The sequence below is a fragment of the Microcaecilia unicolor genome, chromosome 2, assembly GCF_901765095.1.
Source record: "Microcaecilia unicolor chromosome 2, aMicUni1.1, whole genome shotgun sequence".
Lineage (NCBI taxonomy): Eukaryota > Metazoa > Chordata > Amphibia > Gymnophiona > Siphonopidae > Microcaecilia > Microcaecilia unicolor.
In genome coordinates this window covers 538,260,290-538,285,033 of record NC_044032.1, presented here as the reverse complement: position 1 = coordinate 538,285,033, position 24,744 = coordinate 538,260,290, and the positions used below count along the sequence as shown (strand labels likewise).

Genomic DNA, 24,744 nt, shown 5'->3' with positions numbered 1-24,744 from the left:
TTTTAGCATTAAATTTTAGTTGACAATTTATGGACCATTCTTCAAGCTTTGCTAGGTCCCTCCTCATGCTATCCATGCCCTCCAGGGTGTCTACCCGATTACAGAGTTTGGTATCTGCCGAGAGATAAATCTTCTGCAATATCACTCACAAAGATGTTAAAAAGAGCTGGCCCAAGGATCAATCCTTGTAGTACACCACTGATAACATCCTTTTCCTCAGAGCAAACTCAATTTACCACTATCTGTCTCCTTCCATTTAACTCATTTTTAACCCAGTTAGTCACCTTAGGGCCCAAACCATGACCCGAATGCACAGCAAATATGCATTGTGCAGCAACAGGTCAAACTTTGGGTGGGTGGGGGGGGGGGGGGGGGGGGGGGGGGGGAGGAACAAATTACACCTGTAGAATTGGAAAACTTAGGGTTAATATCTTTAGTCTGAAATTAGTAAAAATTGCTTCTAGGTTACATGAGACAATTTTGCAGCTCTTTGCATTTTCACTGACCTCAGGGAAAGGTCAGATCAATGTGAACTGAATTGTTTATTGAAGTTGAGGGGCCCTATGAGGAATAGTAAACTTCACAAGGCAAGGTGCTAGGGCCAATTGTTTTTTTTTCTAGTCCATATGTTGTATAAAGAATGATTTAGATAGAGAATAATTACTGATTTGACTTATCAGTGGTTCAGGAAACATTACCTAAGGTATGTTTTTCTGTCCTGAAACCCTATCTGTTTTTGCTGACCCATTGAACTGAATTTTAGCTGACCCTATGATGTAAGCTTTTTTTATGTCTAAATAACTTGTACACTCTTTCAGACAGAAAAGAAATTCATGAGAAGAAAACTGGCTTGATTATTGGTAGTCTGTCTCATGAACTTTCTTCTTGCTAGCAATATTCTCTAATTAAAGGAAAATTCAAATGACTGCTCTGCTGCGAGGTGTTGATTATGTAGCCTGAATCCATACCCCACTCCCCCTGGAGACATCACCGAGGCCAAAGCCCATGGAGTTGTTAAGGCAGCAGTGCCATCATGTGGAGGAAAAATGATGGCTGTTGCAGCGTCAGGGCCAAGAGAGAAACGAGCCTGTGCTTCACTCACATGGGAAAAAAAGCATGGTTTCGACCACACTCTCTGCAAGCATGGGAAAACCATCCCATCCGCTTGGATCAAGACCTGACTCTCTTCCACAGTGGAAGTAGTGTGTAACAACTGCCGCAGCTAACTGGATCCAAAATAAAAGTGAAACCGGGACCACATCTGCAAAGAAAATGAAAGGCACACTCGCCCCAGGAAGCCTTCAGAGTCCTGCTGGCTGCCAGGGATGCTCAGACCCACTCCACTACCAACCCTTATATTGGAGCTAATCTAGTATCTCTCCTGCAGACAAGCAGTGGGATGGAAGCAGAGCCCCATGCCATTAGGTCTGCCCTTGCTTGAATCAGGCTTTTTTTTTTTTTTTGAAACACTGTTCCCTTTGCGGAGGAAGGGCTGGGGAGGGACCTGTATCACAAGGGGTATCCCCTAAAGCCAGCACTGCTTCAGCTGAGCACCACAAAGCTACACTAAACTGGGATACCTAGAACAGGAGCTTGTGAGACACTATCCATCTGCCTGCTGGAGATAGATAATACTGACTGACCAAGGACATTTCCATCCTATAAGATTGAACTATCTTCACCTGCCGGTAGATGGTCGTGTTGTAGGAGGTGGAAGGCCTCCAATTATTTCATGTACAGAAATTAATGTCTCATATGTTGGACAGAGAGAAATGAAGGTTTCTTTCCTTCTAATCATGAGAAGCTTGCTGGCTTGCTGGAAAGGCAATTACACTATAAGCCCTGATTGCCCACAATCTCTCTCATTGAATATGGTCAGGAGACAGAATTCTTTCCCATGCCCTCTGAAGTAAGGCTAATATCCAGGAGAGAATTACCCTTTTTCACAACCATGAGAGGAAGACCAGGTAACACCTTATTTCCTTCTCTGCCTAGAACAATTCAAACACTATCTCCCTGATCCCTGGAGTCAATAGCAATAGTTCTATTGACAAGAGAAACCTAACACCTCTATAACAACTCTATAAGGAAGCAGTAATTAACTTTTGTCTCCTCTTTCAGAATAGGGGAAATACTAATTAAAGGTTCTGAGAAATTTATTCTTATGAGAAAGGCTGTAAAGATGAATAGAAGGGGTCCAAAACATTTGGACAACAGACCAAATGCATCTTCAAAAGGAAATATAAACAGATGCTATATATTTCTTTATTGTCAGGAGATCCTGCCTGACTGTAAGATGCTAATTAAAGGGGGTAAGAAGAAACCCTTCCCCCTTCTTGTGCTCCTCTGGTATTGAAAGGGAAAAGAAATCCTATATAATATCTCTCTGCCAGATAGGAGGGAGGTCAGTGTGCAGTGCTCCTGTCTCATGCCAGAGAACTGGGAGACTGCCCTGGCCAACTTTCCATTGTGATTTCTATAATATGTTCTTATTTCTGTCATATTCTAGACTATTTCTATTACTATTTTTCTTAATTTTTTTTATCCTAATCTTTGGATAATTAAATAAACCAGTGTTAACCCCGAGAAGCGCTTCTCTGGTCCTTTTTTCTTTGTTTCAGTCTAAATAAGTTTTATCCGCTGTCCAGCTCTTAAGATATCGGTTGAGAGGATTGCATTGTGTAAGTAGTGCTGACCGTGATTAGAGACTCTGGAGGTGCGGCACGAAAGACACAAAGTGGTGTTTCTGCTCGGTTGAACCCGGGCCTGGTGAACCTGCGTGGACTTCTACTGCCCGACGTCGCTGGACCAGAGTCTGCCGTCTGTTAACAAGTGCACGTGTTGCAACGGCTAATATCCAGTGAGTGGGCCTCGACAAGCAACTAACCAAAGGATGAAAGTGTTTGGATTTTAAGAAACAAAAGTGACCGGCGACCAGGATAGGCAAACGGTCAGGATTCCTGGTTCCCACCGCCGCGGCCTGGGATTGACTCCTGGGATGGGAACTGGAGGTGAGGTGAGAAGACAGCGTGGTAAGTACTTCATTTCACTTTGTGGTGATTGTCTTTGTATTCTTTTATTTGTGCTTTCTCTCTCTCTTCATTCTAAGACTTTAGATTAGAATCTGTTTAGTTGTAGTTATGCAGACTGCATTGGAGCAGGTCTCCACGGCAGTGCCGGCTTATAGAATCTGAGCATTAATTGGCCTCAGTCAGGCAGTTTTGACAAAGAAATTCTAACAGCTTTGAAATTGTGGATAGGATGTACTAAGACTAAGAAATATAGTTGGGCACAGACAGATTCAGCAAGGTACAGTGAGGATAGACTACACAGAAACCAGATTTCTCACAGTTCCAGTGTTGGAGCTGTGGGCAAATAGGACACGTAAGCAGAGGCTGCGGGACAGGGGACAGCGAGATGCAGGTCCAGCCCCTAGATATCAGGCACTGGGAAGGGGGATTTTTCGATCCCCAGGGAATCCCAGGGGAAGTTCAGGGCTCCAGTGACTAGCTCAGCAGCAGGTTCTGAGGGCAGAGATTGGGCTAGAAGATCCTGTTGTGGGGGGTAGGCTAGCTACTGTGCCAGTCCAATTTTTTGATTGACAAAGGGGCTACAATATCCACCATAGGCTTGGGTCAAAGCATATGCCCATTTCCCCTTTCCTCAGAAACTACCAGCACAATAGGATTCTCTGTACAGTCCCAAGAATTCAGATATACAGTGCCTTTGAATTTAGAATTGGAGGGAGAACAAATAGAGGCAAAATTCTTGTATGCCCCGGATTCTCCCATTAACTTACTAGGTTGTCTAAGGTGTCATTCAATAAATAGTTGTACTAAATTCATACAATATACTCAACAACTGTTGCAATTATATTTATCTTTATTAAACCAATTAATCTCATAAACCTAACAATTATTGTCTAAAATCCCCATATATCTAACATTCATTCATCCATTCACTCTAATTCAAATCTATAAAACTAATATCAAAAAACTATTATCAAACTCTATAACATTAGAATACCCGGAATGATTGTATCACTTATGATCTTATAAATGTACTATTTTCAATAGCAACACTGGTGTGAAACTTGTTAATTACACTGTCAATCAAAGCACCTTTTCTTCGTTACGATCTTCATTCAATCCATTCGTAACCTGATTTAGACTTCTCTGTAGCCATATGAAGATCAATACATTGATTATATCAATTACCCACCACAGCAGGTTTAAATCAAAGATTTGTATTCCATCGTAAACCACAACTGATTTACTGTGTGCTATAATACTGAATGACGGAAGTTTCATTCACCGTGATTCCAATCTTCACGGAACTAATGTTGAATCTTTTCCTTCAATTTCAAACTGCTTCATTGGAGCTATCCTCTCATTGTTCACTGAAATAATTTTGCACAGACCCTACACGATCGTGTTTCGCAAAATTTGCGTCTTCAGGGGTCAGTAATCTAAGTAAACAACAATAATAGCATACATTTATATTTCACAAACATTATTTCAACCCTTTTGAAAACCAATATTGTAAACTCTTACCGGCTCTACAGGTGGCCAAACATTCAACAGTCCTGGATGTGCCGGTGGCAGCGCCTCAAAAGACGCCCACACATGCGCATACCGAGGCTTCAAAGAGACTGAGTTTAAATACCCTCTCACAAATTTAACCACTCTACTTCCTTGTTTAACCCATTAGGGCTTACAGTGTTCCAAAGATAGATTAGCCTTTGTTCTTTTCGCAATAACATGCGAGGCACATTTCCACCCCTTTCAAAATTAATTTGACTCAAAACTACAAAGCGAAGATCCTGAACTTCATGTTTAACATCTACCCAATGTGAAACCAGAGGAGCTTCCATTCGTTTAGTACGAAGATTACTAAGGTGCTGTGCTATCCTAACTTTAATCTTTTTAGTAGTTAATCCAATATACCATAATTCGCAGGGGCATTTTATACCATACACACAATTTGCAGTGTTACAATCAGTACGAGCCTGCAAACGATATATTTTCCCTGAATGAGGAACATTCACTTCATTAACTTGCATGGCATAACTACAATATACACACCGATTGCAACTCACATGGCCAAAATCCTCATGTCTTACATTACATGCAGTGTTATGCCCTGCCAATTGTTCGCCTAAATTTCTCCCTCGAGAAAATGCAAATCGAGGGAATTGCTGGAAAACTTTATGTATGCCCAATATGGACCAGTGACGTTTCATAATATGTATAATTTGACTAGATGACTTAGTGTAAGGTAACACACAAGTCAACGGATCATTTTTTACAGATTTATGTTTCTGGTTGTCACATGATGGTTGCCATTCATTATGATTATTGAACGCTCTCTTAGCCGCTTTTTTAAAAATTTTATCAGGATATCCTCTACATTGAAAACGTGAAATCATCTGGAGAGCTTGATGATTATGAAGTTAAATATAAGGAGCATATGCAAGTGATTGAAAAATATCGAGCAGAAATCAGATCTCAAAAAATATCTAAGTATAAGAGAGACGAGTTAGATTATACGAAGGGTTTCATCTATCCGTGGATGAATCAAAGTAGAAAATCTAGACGAAATAAAAAAGGTAAACGAGTCACATTTATTAATTCTTCAAGTGACTCATCAGGAGAAGAACATGGGAATGAGAGTAATACAATGAGTAATATTGGTGGCCACACTGAGACATCTTTAAAAACAACTATTTTAACAGGACAACAAACAACAGAGATGAATACACAGCCTATAGTACGCCCCAAACGACAGGGCAGAAAGATTCATTGATAGTGTTTAACTTATCATCGAAATCTTTGAGTCCCATTCAACATCACATTTTAAGTTTAGGGCTTACATTTGTTCCTACCCAGTTTCATAATGCGTTTGATATCCGCATTAATTTACATAAGTTTTTTAGAAAATTACGTTTGAAACTATTTTTTGGAGAGAGTGATACCATTGAATCTGATACCTCAACAAATCAATCTAAGTCCTTTTTGCAAACATATCGATTGCCCTCAACATGGCTTCCTCATGGCCCTATAGATTCAGCTATTGCTACGTTTCAACAATGGGTATTACATGATCTTGAAAAATTAGAAGCGACTTTGGGGAGACAATATGGTAATTTGACAGCTTTGCAGCGTCAAGCAGTTGTATATTTACAAAGGGACGAAAATATTATAATCTTGAGAGCTGATACAGGGGGTGGAGTTGTGGTACAGGATAGATTGAAGTACGAACAAGAAGCATTTACTCAGTTAAATGATCAAACATTCTATAGTCCGTTACAGGAAGATCCTACTACCCAGTATCAATCGCGGGTGTATGAGTTGTTAAGGGAAGCTTGTGAGAACGGTGTTATTTCTATTCAAATATTTCGATATTTGTTTAAACAATTTCCAAAAATACCTATGATCTACTTCACCCCAAAAATACATAAGAGTTTGGAAAATCCTCCTGGCCGTCCCATTGTTTCCGGGTGTGAGTCACTGTTTGAACCGCTCTCTCAATTTTTGGACTTTCATTTGCAACCTTGTTTAAAGTCCATAACTTCCTTTGTGAGAGATTCAGATCACTTGCTTAATATTTTGCAAGATGTACAAGTTGACGTTAGTTCAGAGGTATGTTTGGTCACATTAGATGTTACTGCATTATATACAAATATCCCACAAAGGGAAGCTGTGATTATGATTAAGGGATTATTGGACACTTTGGAGTTATCGAGCCAATTAATAACTTTACTTGGCCAAATAGCTGAGTTAGTTATTTATCATAATTTTTTCAAGTTTAAAGAACAATTTTTCCATCAAATAAAGGGAGTTGCGATGGGGCTACAGTAGCCCCCACTATTGCATGTTTGTATATGGACCAGTTGGAGAAGCAGTATATATATACAAATCAATATTTTGAGGGTGTAGTTAAATGGCTGCGATATATAGATGATATTTTGGTAATATGGCAAGGGACAGAAGATAATTTACTGAAGTTGTTGGAAATTTTAAACACAGTGAGCCCCCATATTAAATTTGTGCATTGTATTGGGCGTCGAGAGGTGAATTTTTTGGATGTAAATATCCGATGGGATGATGGTAAATTTATTACCAAGATTTACCGTAAGGAGACTGATCGCAATGCAATACTGCATTATCGCAGCCATCATCCTTCTGGTTTAAAAAACAGTATACCATCGAGCCAACTGCTTTGAGTCCGTAGGTTGTGCAGTTCTCGTAAAGAATATAATCATCAAGCTCTCCAGATGATTTCACGTTTTCAATGTAGAGGATATCCTGATAAAATTTTAAAAAAAGCGGCTAAGAGAGCGTTCAATAATCATAATGAATGGCAACCATCATGTGACAACCAGAAACATAAATCTGTAAAAAATGATCCGTTGACTTGTGTGTTACCTTACACTAAGTCATCTAGTCAAATTATACATATTATGAAACGTCACTGGTCCATATTGGGCATACATAAAGTTTTCCAGCAATTCCCTCGATTTACATTTTCTCGAGGGAGAAATTTAGGCGAACAATTGGCAGGGCATAACACTGCATGTAATGTAAGACATGAGGATTTTGGCCATGTGAGTTGCAATCGGTGTGTATATTGTAGTTATGCCATGCAAGTTAATGAAGTGAATGTTCCTCATTCAGGGAAAATATATCGTTTGCAGGCTCGTACTGATTGTAACACTGCAAATTGTGTGTATGGTATAAAATGCCCCTGCGAATTATGGTATATTGGATTAACTACTAAAAAGATTAAAGTTAGGATAGCACAGCACCTTAGTAATCTTCGTACTAAACGAATGGAAGCTCCTCTGGTTTCACATTGGGTAGATGTTAAACATGAAGTTCAGGATCTTCGCTTTGTAGTTTTGAGTCAAATTAATTTTGAAAGGGGTGGAAATGTGCCTCGCATGTTATTGCGAAAAGAACAAAGGCTAATCTATCTTTGGAACACTGTAAGCCCTAATGGGTTAAACAAGGAAGTAGAGTGGTTAAATTTGTGAGAGGGTATTTAAACTCAGTCTCTTTGAAGCCTCGGTATGCGCATGTGTGGGCGTCTTTTGAGGCGCTGCCACCGGCACATCCAGGACTGTTGAATGTTTGGCCACCTGTAGAGCCGGTAAGAGTTTACAATATTGGTTTTCAAAAGGGTTGAAATAATGTTTGTGAAATATAAATGTATGCTATTATTGTTGTTTACTTAGATTACTGACCCCTGAAGACGCAAATTTTGCGAAACACGATCGTGTAGGGTCTGTGCAAAATTATTTCAGTGAACAATGAGAGGATAGCTCCAATGAAGCAGTTTGAAATTGAAGGAAAAGATTCAACATTAGTTCCGTGAAGATTGGAATCACGGTGAATGAAACTTCCGTCATTCAGTATTATAGCACACAGTAAATCAGTTGTGGTTTACGATGGAATACAAATCTTTGATTTAAACCTGCTGTGGTGGGTAATTGATATAATCAATGGATTGATCTTCATATGGCTACAGAGAAGTCTAAATCAGGTTACGAATGGATTGAATGAAGATCGTAACGAAGAAAAGGTGCTTTGATTGACAGTGTAATTAACAAGTTTCACACCAGTGTTGCTATTGAAAATAGTACATTTATAAGATCATAAGTGATACAATCATTCCGGGTATTCTAATGTTATAGAGTTTGATAACAGTTTTTTGCTATTAGTTTTATAGATTTGAATTAGAGTGAATGGATGAATGAATGTTAGATATATGGGGATTTTAGACAATAATTGTTAGGTTTATGAGATTAATTGGTTTAATAAAGATAAATATACAGTGGGGGAAATAAGTATTTGATCCCTTGCTGATTTTGTAAGTTTGCCCACTGACAAAGACATGAGCAGCCCATAATTGAAGGGTAGGTTATTGGTAACAGTGAGAGATAGCACATCACAAATTAAATCCGGAAAATCACATTGTGGAAAGTATATGAATTTATTTGCATTCTGCAGAGGGAAATAAGTATTTGATCCCCCACCAACCAGTAAGAGATCTGGCCCCTACAGACCAGGTAGATGCTCCAAATCAACTCGTTACCTGCATGACAGACAGCTGTCGGCAATGGTCACCTGTATGAAAGACACCTGTCCACAGACTCAGTGAATCAGTCAGACTCTAACCTCTACAAAATGGCCAAGAGCAAGGAGCTGTCTAAGGATGTCAGGGACAAGATCATACACCTGCACAAGGCTGGAATGGGCTACAAAACCATCAGTAAGACGCTGGGCGAGAAGGAGACAACTGTTGGTGCCATAGTAAGAAAATGGAAGAAGTACAAAATGACTGTCAATCGACAAAGATCTGGGGCTCCACGCAAAATCTCACCTCGTGGGGTATCCTTGATCATGAGGAAGGTTAGAAATCAGCCTACAACTACAAGGGGGGAACTTGTCAATGATCTCAAGGCAGCTGGGACCACTGTCACCACGAAAACCATTGGTAACACATTACGACATAACGGATTGCAATCCTGCAGTGCCCGCAAGGTCCCCCTGCTCCGGAAGGCACATGTGACGGCCCGTCTGAAGTTTGCCAGTGAACACCTGGATGATGCCGAGAGTGATTGGGAGAAGGTGCTGTGGTCAGATGAGACAAAAATTGAGCTCTTTGGCATGAACTCAACTCGCCATGTTTGGAGGAAGAGAAATGCTGCCTATGACCCAAAGAACACCGTCCCCACTGTCAAGCATGGAGGTGGAAATGTTATGTTTTGGGGGTGTTTCTCTGCTAAGGGCACAGGACTACTTCACCGCATCAATGGGAGAATGGATGGGGCCATGTACCGTACAATTCTGAGTGACAACCTCCTTCCCTCCGCCAGGGCCTTAAAAATGGGTCGTGGCTGGGTCTTCCAGCACGACAATGACCCAAAACATACAGCCAAGGCAACAAAGGAGTGGCTCAGGAAGAAGCACATTAGGGTCATGGAGTGGCCTAGCCAGTCACCAGACCTTAATCCCATTGAAAACTTATGGAGGGAGCTGAAGCTGCGAGTTGCCAAGCGACAGCCCAGAACTCTTAATGATTTAGAGATGATCTGCAAAGAGGAGTGGACCAAAATTCCTCCTGACATGTGTGCAAACCTCATCATCAACTACAGAAGACGTCTGACCGCTGTGCTTGCCAACAAGGGTTTTGCCACCAAGTATTAGGTCTTGTTTGCCAGAGGGATCAAATACTTATTTCCCTCTGCAGAATGCAAATAAATTCATATACTTTCCAAAATGTGATTTTCCGGATTTAATTTGTGATGTGCTATCTCTCACTGTTACCAATAACCTACCCTTCAATTATGGGCTGCTCATGTCTTTGTCAGTGGGCAAACTTACAAAATCAGCAAGGGATCAAATACTTATTTCCCCCACTGTAATTGCAACAGTTGTTGAGTATATTGTATTAACTTACTAGGGAGAGATCTACTGACCAAACTGGGGGTGCAGATTCTCTGCAGAGCAGTGCCCTTGAAAGATTTCAGGCATTAGGTATATTAGGAAAAACACTACACGAAACAAGTTTGTTTTGTGAAGTTTAAATATTGGTTACACCTTTGAATTGAAGCAGTAAAAGGATCCCTCTTTGTTCTGTTTACCTTTGTGCAGCTCATATGTATTTTGAGGCATCTTGTTGTTTGACACGTCTAAGTAAAGTGTAAGGGAGGGTAGAACTTTAGTGGAAATAACACAGCTAAAAAGGACTTGTGCTTAATATATAGGACACTGACAGGATCAAAGAAATGTATATCTCTACTCCTCAGTATTTCTAAGATTACCTGAGGATGCATTTGTGCATCCTCTCCATTAACTGAATTTAGGAGAGACATTTAAGGGCTAATATTATTCATGATCCTTTCCTTTCTTCTCTCTCTCCCTGCATTTTCCACTGTATTTTGGCAAGATCAAATTACTTTTTCCTCTACACTGAAGACAGGGGCAGGGTCTGCTCTGCCCCCTGTAGAGTTAAACAGTGTGCCTTAGTAGGTGCTCAAATCTACTGTTTACTTGATACAAATTCTAGATTGTTTGTTTCATGATAGGCTTGTTAAAAATTCTTAAGTGTCACTTTCAGATTGTGTTTAAGCTATTAGGAAATTAATTGGTCCACATTCCAGTATGATTAAGTTTGTTTTGACTAGATTGATAGGACAAATGTGATTCCATCCCTTTTATAGGGAGTCTTTAATTTTAAAATTAGAACTAACAGGATAACAGAAATTAATTGACACTAAGCGTTTTTTCTTAAAAACAAATTAAGATCTGTAGATTTCTGCAAATAGCAAGCAGTCCTGACACTTAAATGTTAAAACAAAGTGTTAATACCAACAGAGCTAGGAACCAGAAAAGTTAATGCTGCATTTCAGCTCCTTTTATATTTATTGTGAACTCTTGTCAGGCAGGTTTTGTGTCTTTTCAGACTACAGATAGGGGTACTTTGTGAAAAACTAAGGGGAACCAACTGAATAATTTGTTGCTCAGTCATCAGACTTGTGCGGCTTGTTTTTTTTTTTTATTTCTAGTTCACAGGTATTTCTGCGTACTGCTGGTCATATACCAACTTTGGAAGAAATGGTGGTTTTCCTGCTTGCACAGAGAAAGTATGAAGAAATCTGTGAATGAGGGTCTTAAGAATGAAATAGCCAGAACAGAGGAGATATGTGACCTTGTGAATTAATTTCTGAATGTCTTTTTCCCTTTCAGACTGCAAGTTACAAATTTAGGATTTTTTTTTTATTTTTTTTATGAAATCAGGGTTTCATGCATACATGCCATCCAGATAATTTATATAAAGAAATATTTTCTGACTTTTAATTTTATTTGAATGCGCTCCAAAGAGCTTCTCTTACCAGCTGCAGAGGTAAAAGATTCTCTAAAAGAGCATTTAAATGTACCTTTTCTATTTCTGGAATGGCTATGCTATGCTTTTATTCATTTGTGCACATAGGAGCTCACAGAAACTGTTATGTTATCCACTTGGATACCATACATAATTTTAGTTTGAATAATACTGTGTTTACTTGCAGATTAAGTCCACTCCTGAATCCAACACGGCAGATCTGATATATGGCCTCTTCAAACTTTGTCTTTTGTCTGTTTGTGTGTGTTTTGTGGGACCCATCAGATACATTCAGTATAAGTGACCATTTCTGATTTTTTTTAATTTTGTGGATAGTACAATCAGTATGTAGAAGTAGTTTCTCTCCTGAATACATATTGGTTGTGTGTGAAATATAGCAAAAGTGTTCTGTTCTGAATGTCCTACTAAACACATTAACTACTTATGTTCTGCCACTAATCAACAGTTTTAGTGAACGCAGGCAGGGTGTAATATTTCCTTTCCCACCCCCGTACAGAAAAGGTCTCTCTCTCTCTCAGAAGTATACCCATATCTGACACTACCTTTTACCAGGGGCGTATCTGAAAGTCGGCGGTAGCGGGGGCCGAAGCCAGAGTGAGGAGGCACATTATAGCCCCCCCCCCCCCCCCGCCGCCGTGGGTACCTTTGCTGGTGGGGGACCCCAACCCCCACCAGCCAAAGTCCGCTTCCTCCTGCCGCTGCGAGGACGTCAGACTCATGTACAACGTGCAGCAGCGACGTCAGACTCAGTCCGAAACTGCATTCAGCTAGCAGCTTCTTTGAACAGCAGCACAGAGTGACGGAGGACGAATCCCGATGAAGAACTTAAAAAAACTCGCAGCGGCAGGAGGAAGCGGACCTCGGCTGGTGGGGGTTGGGGTCCCCCACCAGCAAAGGTACCCACGGCGGCAGTAGGGGGGTCCAGGGCGAAATCTGCAGGGGCCCAGGCCCCTGTGGCCCCACGCAGATACGCCCCTGCCTTTTACATGGATGATATCTCTGCCCCATTTTTTCTCTATCTGTCTCCCAGAATACTGATGATGTCTCTTTATTTCTCATTAATACCCAGAACCAGAATTACCATTGGTGCCAATTTGTCCCTACCAACTTGCGGATCGGGCCTACCTGAGAAACCACCGATCCCACCTATGAACTAGCCTTGATTTAAGAGTTCACTGAAAGTCTGCAAGTCCACACCTTTTGCTGTCCAGAATCAGAACTCTGATGCTTGCTACCACCTTTCCAAGCTGCACTGCCTTCACCAGACTGATCACGCTTTGAACATCTATACACTACTGCTGCAGAATGTTATTTGCTTTTTGTGGACTTAATGGACTCATTCAAATGACCACTGCCCCTCTTCTTCTCAGTACTATTTTGCCTGATTTTGTATTTCTTAAGCTACAGTATTTTGTGAATCAGTTGAAGTTTTATTTTCTGGTAGCTGCATTCCATTTTCTTGCCCCCCGTTGCTCTCAGTTTTTTTATTTATTTCTGTGTGGACCTCCCTTGCACAGCCCTCATGCTACATTTACATTTCTGGACACTCACTGGTTTTACATTTTGGTTTTCTGGGAAAGTTATGTTTGCCTGCAAATTACTGAATTACCTCTAAATGTGGGAAACAAAATGCAAATTATCCTCTACCCCTGCCAGGTATTTACCTTTCACTTTTGCTATCTTTCCTTTGCCCTTTGCTATCCCTTTGCTGCCCTACCTTTTGGAATAAAATGACCTGTAAATCCCATGCCTAGCCAGTCCTGCGCATCTCTCTGATTGTGTGGGCTGTGCACCCTTTGTGCCTAGTTCTAACTTGGCCACCCCCCTGTCTCCTAGTCCATCTCTGATAATTTAACTTGTTTTTCCCTACTTACACTCTGTCATGTCATAGTGGTTCTGTATATGAACATGCTCAGTTCTGATCTTTCCTTTAATTTGTTCTCTTTTGCTTCTTTTCCTTTTCTGCTTACCAACAATGGCTCAGGCCCTGCTCTGGGCAATACTGATACTTCTGTCTGTATGATGCACCTTCTTCCTAATGGTGCATGGCAGTCCCAGCCATCTCTTAATTACTCTGCTTTCTTTTCCAGTTACCTAGGCCCCCTCACTGCCTGCTTGGCAGCCTCTAATATGCACTATGTCTGCACTGGTAATCCTGGCCTTTCTATGGTCAAAAAATTGGAGGCCTGCCCTATACCTCCTCCAACAATCCTTACACTTTTTGTAGATTCTGGAATGAATGCACATCTGTTGCATTGTCTATGTAGCTAATGCACATGCTAGGTTATGAACCCCAGATAGGTGGTAGAGAAGTTGGGAGGCGGGGCTAGTGTTGGGCAGACTTCTATGGTCTGTGCCCTGAAAAGTGGCAGATACAAATCAAGGTCAGATATGCACATAGAGTAACACATAGCAGGTCTTTCTATGCCGTCATCTACCATGTTACTATATTTTTTAGTGGGACACTAATTAGGTTTGTGGTTCTTGGGCTCACCAGGCCTTACCTCCTAATGGAAAGACACAATTACAAAGGTCTATTAGACATGTCCGGTTGGGATACTTCGTTTAGGTTCCAATATAAGATCTCTTTTTATTGGACTGTTATGTGTTATTGCTATGGTAATCCTATCTTGCTGTTTGCTAAGATGTATTACTCCCTGCTTGAGAAAAGCATGCACTCCACCTAAAATCCTTTTTATGTCAGCAAATACTTCACATAACTATGCCCCACAAAGTTCTTATACTGCTACTCCCTCTACAGACCCTGACACATTGGTTACCTCTGCATGTGTATTTCTCCTCCTGGTTACTAGACACAGGTATGAATACTTTTTTAGTATCATTCTCTCTCTCTCCTCCTCTCCACCCCTATTGGCCCCTTTTGTTAACTTGTAGCAAAGGGAAGAACTCTGCACCCTTTCTTGTCTCCTCTGGCTGAACACTGAAGGCCGGAACAGTCTTCTTTTTTTTTTTTCCGGGGGGGGGGGGGGGGGGGGGGGTGGGGGGGGGGGGAATGTTGATGTTGGTGTACTTTGTACTTATGAAGGCCTGAACCAAGCAGTTTCAGTGCTGCTAAGTATCTAATATCTAAGAATTAATGTACAGACGATGAGAAGTGGAAATTTCTCTTGTTTCTGTAAATTACAATGATATTAAGCAGGCCAGGTGAAGCAAGTACCCCCACCTCTTCCCCCCACCTTCCTTTGACCAAGCAAGTGAAAGACAATCCATTTGCTGTTTACATGAGTATGTTTATTAGCCTCTGAGAGACTTTTAGGATGCAGATCAAAGGAAGTTCCAGGTGAAGGGGGCAGGGGGGCTGACAGAGGAGAGAGAGAGAAATCCTGTAGTCAGGACAGGATAAGAAAATATTATTGCAGGGGGGGGGGTGGGGGGAGTTGTTGTAGGAGGTGGAAGGCCTCCAATTATTTCATGTACAGAAATTAATGTTTCATATGTTGGACAGAGAGAAATGAAGGTTTCTTTCCTTCTAATCATGAGAAGCTTGCAGACTTGCTGGAATGGCAATTACACTATAAGCCCTGATTGCCCACAATCTCTCTCATTGAATATGGTCAGGAGACAGAATTCTTTCCCATGCCCTTTGAAGTAAGGCTACTATCCAGGAGAGAATTACCCTTTTTCACAACCATGAGAGGAAGACCAGGTAACACCTTATTTCCTTCTCTGCCTAGAACAATTCAAACACTATCTCCCTGATCCCTGGAGTCAATAGCAATAGTTCTATTGACAAGGGAAACCTAACACCTCTATAACAACTCTATAAGGAAGCAGTAATTAACTTTTGTCTCCTCTTTCAGAATAGGGGAAATACTAATTAAAGGTTCTGAGAAATTTATTCTTGTGAGAAAGGCTGTAAAGATGAATAGAAGAGGTCCAAAACATTTGGACAACAGACCAAATGCATCTTCAATGGAGGTGCGGCACAAAAGACACAAACAGTCGCAACCCATAAGTATCTATCTGGATTTATCTGCTGCTGATGCTAAGGAACCACCTATTTAATCATTCTCATAATCCATGCACTTCCTAAGCCCTTATTTGCGCCATTTTGTTGGTCTTGAATAGATTTGCAAGTTTTGTCAAGCAGGGACTATCTCATATGTGTTTGTGTACAGTGCTAGGTACATCTTGTACAGAAATGATTATCAGTAGTAGGCACAGACATTTTCCACCAGCCCCAGAGCTGGTATAAATGCTTGTGCCTAGATTGCAAAAAAAAAAAAAAAAAAAATCACACAAATATAATAAAATGTTATAATCTAAGCATGTAAGTGTATGTTCCACTACTCTGCTCATGTGAATGTCCACCTGCAAAGTATACACCATCGCATCTTGGTACCAAGTAGCTGGAAAACGGTCATTCACACGCACTGTATCCACATATGTGCTTAATGACTAGAATATTAGCATTTACACATTCTTTCTGTCTGAAACTAGGTAGCTCCTTAAGCAATTACCCCCTCAAGGTCTAGAAAGGAATAGTTGATCCTTGTATAAGAAAAACTTATCTACTTAGTGTGCAGCAGCAGCTAAGAAAGCAAACAGAATGGTTAGGTATTATTAGGAAAGGCATGGAAACAAAAATGAGGATGTTATAATGCCTTTGTATTGGTTCATGGTGCGACCGCACCTCAAATACTGTGAGCAATTCTGGTCACCACAGCTGAGGGGACATATGATAGAGGTCTATAAAATAATAAGTGGAGTGAAACAGGTAGACATGAATCGCTTCTCTTTCCAAAAATACTAGGACTAGGGGGGATGTGATGAAGCTACAAAGTAGTAAATTTAAAAAGAATCGGAGAAAATATTTCTTCACTCAATGTATAATTAAACCCTGGAATTCATTGCCAGAGAATGTGGGAAAAGCCCAGTTAGCTTAGCAGGGTTTAAAAAAGGTTTGGATAACTTCCTAAAATTAAAGTCCATAAACCATTATTAAGATAGACTTGGGGAAAATCCACTGCTTATTTCTAGGACAAGCAACATAAAATGTATTGTACTGTTTTGGAAACTTGCCAGGTACTAGTAACCTGGATTGGCCACTGTTAGAAACAGGATGCTGGGCTTGCTGGACCTTCGTTCTGTCCCAGTATGGCGATGCTAAAAAATCTGAGAAGATTTGGATATTATACCATGGAAGTCAATAGCCAAAACTTATTTATTTGCCTGAAAATCTTTAATTTTATATCATAACATACACTGTACCATGCATACAAATTTTTCTCCAAAACAAAAATCAAATGCTAGAAAATACTTACCTAATAATGTTATTGTTCTACTTCTTCTGTTTTGAGGTAAGGCGTGAAATCTGCTATTTTTTTCAGCTGTGCCAAATTTACTCTTTCCGAACACATGGGACAAGTGCTTTCCGATTCCACCAATCTTTTATAAGGAAAAAAAAAACAGCTCATTAGGGTAAGATTCAAAATAAAGGAACTGCAGGCAGGAATTCAGTTTACATTCCTAAGCTGCCTATCTACTATTAGAAAGAAAATCATTCTGTGAGAGTTTGCAAAGATATGGCTTGTTGTGGGTAAGAAATCTTGCACAAAGACTATATTTAAACTTTAGAAGATTAAGGAGAGTTCATTAACTTCAAATGGTCGCTCCAGGTTCATTATTTAAAGTACAGCATACTTGGTCAGATGCAGAAATGTTAAACCTTTTAAATTGATTTTATCTTTTAGGGCTACATATGTCAAAGGGAAACAATTTAGCTGAAATACAGTACACACAATGCCTCTTTGTATTTACCTATTCTTCTTTCAGACCCTATTCATTCTGAAAAAGATACAAACATAGAATACTATAGTAGATGAGAACCCAGATCCATGTGGCTTGTAGTCTGCACATTCTTGTTAGAATATCATAGGCCACAGTTCTCTCTGGCTTTCCCTTCATGTCTAAGCAGCTAAGATGCCTCTGTACATACACCTATCTCTAGACTGCTCCCTTCTTTAATCTGCCTTTTGACTATGTGAAGGGGTGGAGCAGATGGAAGGGGAAGGAGTGAAGAGGCTCAAGAGCAAAAGGAGACAGAACAGAGCCTTGCCTTTACTACTTCCCCAGAGAGAGAGAGAGAGAGAGAAGAGAAAGGTTAGTGTCCCCTGAAAAATGGAGGAGGGAAAAAGACTACACTACCCAGCAGCCCCAGCACAAGCCCTGGTACAGAGATTACCTTCCCCAGCAGGTCACAGGGGAGAACTCTGACAAGGCAAGGGAGGGGCCCCTGGAGTGTAATCAAGTGAAAGAGGAACAGCTGAAAAGTGGGTGGGACGAGGAACCCATGGAGTGGCAAGAGGCTGAGGAGAGGGAGAGAGAGGAGAGCCCAGAGGAACCGATGGACCTCACAGCCTGGGCTCATTCCTTAGGAAAAAAGCTGAGAAAGCAGGTGAACTCGTGGTATGGCAGCTGGGTTGCAAGGGGATAGAGGAAGGGTCATGAGGGAGGAGGGTCAGTGTATTGAGAGAGTGACCCAAGAAAGGGTGGGACCTTTTTTCTCCCCAAAGCGAGTTCAGGCTGTTATGAACTGTGTGTTAAAGGTGCTGTTTGAAGAGGGATTATTGACTCCCCCTGTGTGAACTGTTCACAGCGGGAGGAAGCTGGGTGTGGGAAAGTGTTTGCTCAAGCCTGAAGAAGTGGTTTATTGGGAACTGTTTATTGGGACCGTTTGCCAAAGCACCAGGAAGAAACCGGGAGCAGTTTCTTTCTTTTTCTTGTTTTTTTTTTTTTTGACTGCCCTTCATGGACATTCCCCCCCTTTTCAAAGGGGAGGGGGAGAAGGAGAGCACGGGCCTGTAGACTGCTTAAGGTGGAACAAACTGAGTTCTGGAAGCAGGGGAGTGGAGTTGTTTTTCTTTCCTGATGTGCTGTGATCCTGAAAGGAGAAACAGTGGGATTGTGTTTTTCTTTTTTGCCTGCTTTAATGCTGAACTGCTGGACTGTGAATCCCAAGAGAATAAAGATACTTACTGATTTTGCTTTCTGGAGTTTGGATTGCTTTGAGCCCTGCCCTGTGAACTGCAGTGGGGCTAGGAGGCTGAGATAGGTATCCTGACTCTTAACCGGAGTGGCCAGGGCAGAGGCAAGATCCTGAGGACCCCGGGAGGAGGGACGGATCTTTCACAACTATCATTACCATTAGAAATCTACTCTGAAAAGTTGCTTACCTGTTACAGGTGTTCTCTTGAATGCAGCCATTAACTAGTTACCCATGGGTGACATCATCCTAATTTAGAGGTCGACCAAAACCTGTTTTTTCGGTTTCAGCTGAAACCAAATCTGCGTCCGAAATTTGACGCTCTGTTTTGGCTGAAAGCGGTCTAGCTCCATGCCCCAAATAGCACCCACTCCCCCCTCCCCGTTATCAGACAAAGCCTCTCCTGTGACCCCTCTCCCCCCCCCAAGCCTACCTTAAACCCTGGTTGTCTAGTGCTCCTGCCCCTGCCATCTCTGCCGTCAAAATCGCTGCGCCAGCTATTTTGAGATTGGAGCTAGTATAAGTAGAAGTGCTTCACAAAACAGGAAGAAGAGAAATCATAAAAGTCGGTCTCAGAGAGGCTGGAGTTAGACTTTCACTTTAAAAAACAACAACAAAACAAAACCCTGGAGGGGCTAGCCTTGTGGCAGTGCTATGCAGGCAGTTCCTGATTTGATGTCTGAGTCACCTGGGAATGCTATGAAGGTAGTGTTCTTAGCACCTTAGAGGAAAGAGGAAGTTGTAGTCATTGTTTAAGGGTGATACCAAATTCAGTGCCCATGATTCTGGGGTTCTGAAAGAAGTTCTGGTGCATGGTCCCTGGTTCAGGACTATTGCTGAAATGATCAGACTGTGTGGGGTAGGGTGGGGTGGAATCCTAAGGCAAACGAAGGCTCATGTCACCAGATACCAGCCCTGACACCAATCAAATGAGGTACAAAGGAGTAGGAGGAAACAGCTGGGTCAAAAATGCAGCTCTCAACTCTAATACTGGAAGGCACCGGCCCAAGAATAGGAAGAAAGTAGATGGAACCTACTATCATAGAGCTCTCATGACGAGATCCAGGTACCCAGAGAATCAATGAATTTGGACTTAGACTTGTGTAGGCTATTGTTTCCTTGTGATCTCGGGAAAGTCTTAACTCTCCCATTGCCCCAGGAGCAAACCTTAAGACTGTGAGTCCACTAGGGACAGAGAAAGTAACTTTATATAACACATTTCAAACTGCTTTGGTTCTGGGAGGAAGTGCCATCACGGTCCTGAATGGCCGCCTAGATCATCAGCTCCTACACTTCCCTGCTTTTTATTAGCACCATCCAACATCATCTGTGCAATTACCTGTTTAATCTTGCTTGCAATTCCAAGTGATCTCCTTGGTGGCCATGAGCAAGACTCCATTGTCTGGGCGAAAGGAAGGGGAATGCCAGTTGGCTTGCCAGTCTGGTAAGGGCCTGCATCACCACGTGTCACTGGCGTCACCGGCGCCTCCTTGTCCTTCTGACTCGGCTTTATCTGTGGCTGCCGCACAGGCACTGCTGGCAAAACAGGGTTTCTCAAACACTCTGCAGCAATGCTTGGTGGATATTCAGGCCGAAATAAAGGCCGAAATAAAAACCTCTAAGGAAGAAATTCTAGATTGGATGGATGCCATTAGTGTGGATCTTCGTGAGTTGGGACGGCGCGTAGAAGACTTGGAGGCCAGGGTCAAGGAACGCTCAGAACAGCTGACTTCCGCTTTCTTCAGCTCAAGCTGCAAATGAAGGAGGAGATTGTAGCGGACTACAGGACTATATTTCGGGACTACTTGGAGGTTAATTTACATTAAGAGGAAGATGCACTAAAGTCGTCGGTAATTCCCGTTCCCTACCGATTCCATAGCGAATCGGTAGGGAACGGGAATTCACTAAGGAAAGGGAATGCAAATGAGCTACTCGTTGTAGCTCCGTTGCATTCACCATTACCTCAGTAGCCAGTCGGAGAATTGGGACGTCCCATTCGGTTATGCTCCTCTTCTTGGGTCTCTTCAGCCAATCAAAGCGCATCTAGCTTGCTGGTGTCAGCTACACGCACTCTGATTGGCTGAAGAGACCTGGAAGAGGAGCATAATGGAAAGGGACGTCCCAAACTCCGGATCGACTCGAGTCGCAGGTCCCCGATTCTCTAATCTCTTCTCCTCACTGCTACAGAAGGAGACAAAACTAAAAAAAAAAAAAAAAAACGTCGAAAAGACGTCCCTCACAAGCGCAGGCAGAGTACGTCCATAAAGGACGCCCCTCACGTGCGCTCGCTGCTTTTTTTTCTTCCTTTTTTAATTTTTTTGGGGCTCTTTTCCTTTCCGATTCCCTCACAGGAGCCCTAACGAGAGGTGCAGACCTCACGTTAGGGTTTCCACGGTAAGGGAATCGGAAAAACGGTAGTGCATCTCATTATAATGAGCTGCAACGGTACTGCAGCTCATTATAATAGCCTTTGGATAATTTGCATTCCGTTTTCGTTGCCTGCTACCGTGACAGGAAAAATGCCCTTGATGCATGCCCCGGTAAACTACTTGAGTTTTAAACTGCCTGGAACCAGTTTAAAACGCAAGTTGTGGGCTCGTTAGGTTTTGTGCATCTGGCTCTAAGTCTCTTCTTTGGGGGTGGTTATGTGATGCTTTAAAGGCTGTAATCCTGGGGTTATTTCCTGCAAAAAGCTAGTAACAGGGTGTGTACCCAACATGCGGAGGAGGCCAAGTGCCTTTCTCATCTTTGTCATTTGGAAGACAAGTCATAAGTCCTCTGGCTCCATTTCAGTTTTGCAGGAAATACAGGCAACTTGTTTGTTCTTAGATAGCACTTATTCTGACCAGTTCCAATTTTTATGTCACCGCAAACAACAAAATCACTATGTTTATAGCAACAAACTGGGTCACTTCCTGGCTCTTAAACTGAGACAGCAGAAGGTAGATCACACTATTAGGGGATGGCAAGGGAATTGTTTTTGACTAAATCTCATATGATTCGTCAGCGTTTTCATCAGTCCTTATATACAGCTGACTCCTCCATTTCCCATGGAGCTACTGACGCTTACCTATCAGCTTGCTCGCTTCCTACTTTGACTCCGGCCCAATGTTCACGTCTTGAGAGTCTTATTGCCGTAGAAGAGGTTTGTAAGGTCATCAAACAGCTCCCAACAGGTAAATCTCTGGGGCTTGATGGCTTTCCTAATGAGTTATATAAAGCATTTGCTGGTGAACTGACCCCTTGTTAACAGCCCTCCTTAATGAGATTTACATAAGTACATAAATAATGCCATACTGGGAAAAGACCAAGGGTCCATCGAGCCCAGCATCCTGTCCACGACAGCGGCCAATCCAGGCCAAGGGCACCTGGCAAGCTTCCCAAACGTACAAACATTCTATACATGTTATTCCTGGAATTGTGGATTTTTTCCAAGTCCATTTAGTAGCGGTTTATGGACTTGTCATTTAAGAAACCGTCCAACCCCTTTTTAAACTCTGCTAAGCTAACCACCTTCACCACTTTCTCCGGCAACGAATTCCAGAGAGCGAATGCTACATACCTGTAGAAGGTATTCTCCGAGGACAGCAGGCTGATTGTTCTCACTGATGGGTTGACGTCCTCGGCAGCCCCCTCCATCGGAAAGTTTACTAGCAAAGGCCTTTGCTAGTCCTCGCGCGCCCATGCGCACCGCGCATGCGCGGCCGTCTTCCCGCCCGAAACCGGCTCGAGCCGGCCAGTCCAGTATGTAGCAAGACAATACACTTCAAGGGAAGACTCAACTCCAAAGGGGAGGCGGGCGGGTTTGTGAGAACAATCAGCCTGCTGTCCTCGGAGAATACCTTCTACAGGTATGTAGCATTCGCTTTCTCCGAGGACAAGCAGGCTGCTTGTTCTCACTGATGGGGTATCCCTAGCCCCCAGGCTCACTCAAAACAACAACCATGGTCAATTGGGCCTCGCAACGGCGAGGACATAACTGAGATTGACCTAAAAAATTTACCAACTAACTGAGAGTGCAGCCTGGAACAGAACAAACAGGGCCCTCGGGGGGTGGAGTTGGATCCTAAAGCCCAAACAGGTTCTGAAGAACTGACTGCCCGAACCGACTGTCGCGTCGGGTATCCTGCTGCAGGCAGTAATGAGATGTGAATGTGTGGACAGATGACCACGTCGCAGCTTTGCAAATTTCTTCAATGGAGGCTGACTTCAAGTGGGCTACCGACGCAGCCATGGCTCTAACATTATGAGCCGTGACATGACCCTCAAGAGCCAGCCCCGCCTGGGCGTAAGTGAAGGAAATGCAATCTGCTAGCCAATTGGATATGGTGCGTTTCCCTACAGCCACTCCCCTCCTATTGGGGTCAAAAGAAACAAACAATTGGGCGGACTGTCTGGTGGGCTGTGTCCGCTCCAGGTAGAAGGCCAATGCTCTCTTGCAGTCCAATGTGTGCAGCTGACGTTCAGCAGGGCAGGAATGAGGACGGGGAAAAAATGTTGGCAAGACAATTGACTGGTTCAGATGGAACTCAGACACAACCTTCGGCAGGAACTTAGGGTGAGTGCGGAGGACTACTCTGTTATGATGAAATTTGGTGTACGGGGCCTGGGCTACCAGGGCCTGAAGCTCACTGACTCTACGAGCTGAAGTAACTGCCACCAAGAAAATGACCTTCCAGGTCAAGTACTTCAGATGGCAGGAATTCAGTGGCTCAAAAGGAGGTTTCATCAGCTGGGTGAGAACGACATTGAGATCCCATGACACTGTAGGAGGCTTGACAGGGGGCTTTGACAAAAGCAAACCTCTCATGAAGCGAACAACTAAAGGCTGTCCTGAGATCGGCTTACCTTCCACACGGTAATGGTATGCACTGATTGCACTAAGGTGAACCCTTACAGAGTTGGTCTTGAGACCAGACTCAGACAAGTGCAGAAGGTATTCAAGCAGGGTCTGTGTAGGACAAGAGCGAGGATCTAGGGCCTTGCTGTCACACCAGACGGCAAACCTCCTCCAATGGAAGAAGTAACTTCTCTTAGTGGAGTCTTTCCTGGAAGCAAGCAAGATGCGGGAGACACCCTCTGACAGACCCAAAGAGGCAAAGTCTACGCCCTCAACATCCAGGCCGTGAGAGCCAGAGACTGGAGGTTGGGATGCAGAAGCGCCCCCTCGTCCTGTGTGATGAGGGTCGGAAAACACTCCAATCTCCACGGTTCTTCGGAGGATAACTCCAGAAGAAGGGGGAACCAGATCTGACGCGGCCAAAAAGGAGCAATCAGAATCATGGTGCCTCGGTCTTGCTTGAGTTTCAACAAAGTCCTCCCCACCAGAGGGATGGGAGGATAAGCATACAGCAGGCCCTCCCCCCAATCCAGGAGGAAGGCATCCGATGCTAGTCTGCCGGGGGCCTGAAGCCTGGAACAGAACTGAGGGACTTTGTGGTTCACTCGAGATGCGAAGAGATCCACCAAGGGGGTGCCCCACGCTTGGAAGATCTGGCGCACCACTCTGGAGTTGAGCGACCACTCGTGAGGTTGCATAATCCGGCTCAGTCTGTCGGCCAGACTGTTGTTTACGCCTGCCAGATATGTGGCTTGGAGCACCATGCCGAGACGGCGGGCCCAGAGCCACATGCTGACGGCTTCCTGACACAGGGGGCGAGATCCGGTGCCCCCCTGCTTGTTGACATAGTACATGGCAACCTGGTTGTCTGTCTGAATTTGGATAATTTGGTGGGACAGCCGATCTCTGAAAGCCTTCAGAGCGTTCCAGATAGCTCGCAACTCCAGAAGATTGATCTGTAGATCGCGTTCTTGGAGGGACCAACTTC

The 24,744-nt window shown here is 42.9% G+C and overlaps 1 protein-coding gene across 2 annotated transcripts in view; it reads right to left on the bottom strand.

Moving 5' to 3' along the window:
- Window positions 1–24,744, bottom strand: part of WDR19 (WD repeat domain 19) — a 565,820-nt gene that overhangs the window by 24,800 nt on the left and 516,276 nt on the right. For both annotated transcript variants that reach the window (XM_030191304.1, XM_030191303.1), the window contains exon 36: window positions 17,196–17,319. In XM_030191304.1, coding sequence (XP_030047164.1) covers window positions 17,205–17,319 — 115 coding nt within the window. In that variant the 3' untranslated portion in view covers window positions 17,196–17,204. The remainder of the gene's footprint in view (window positions 1–17,195; window positions 17,320–24,744) is intronic.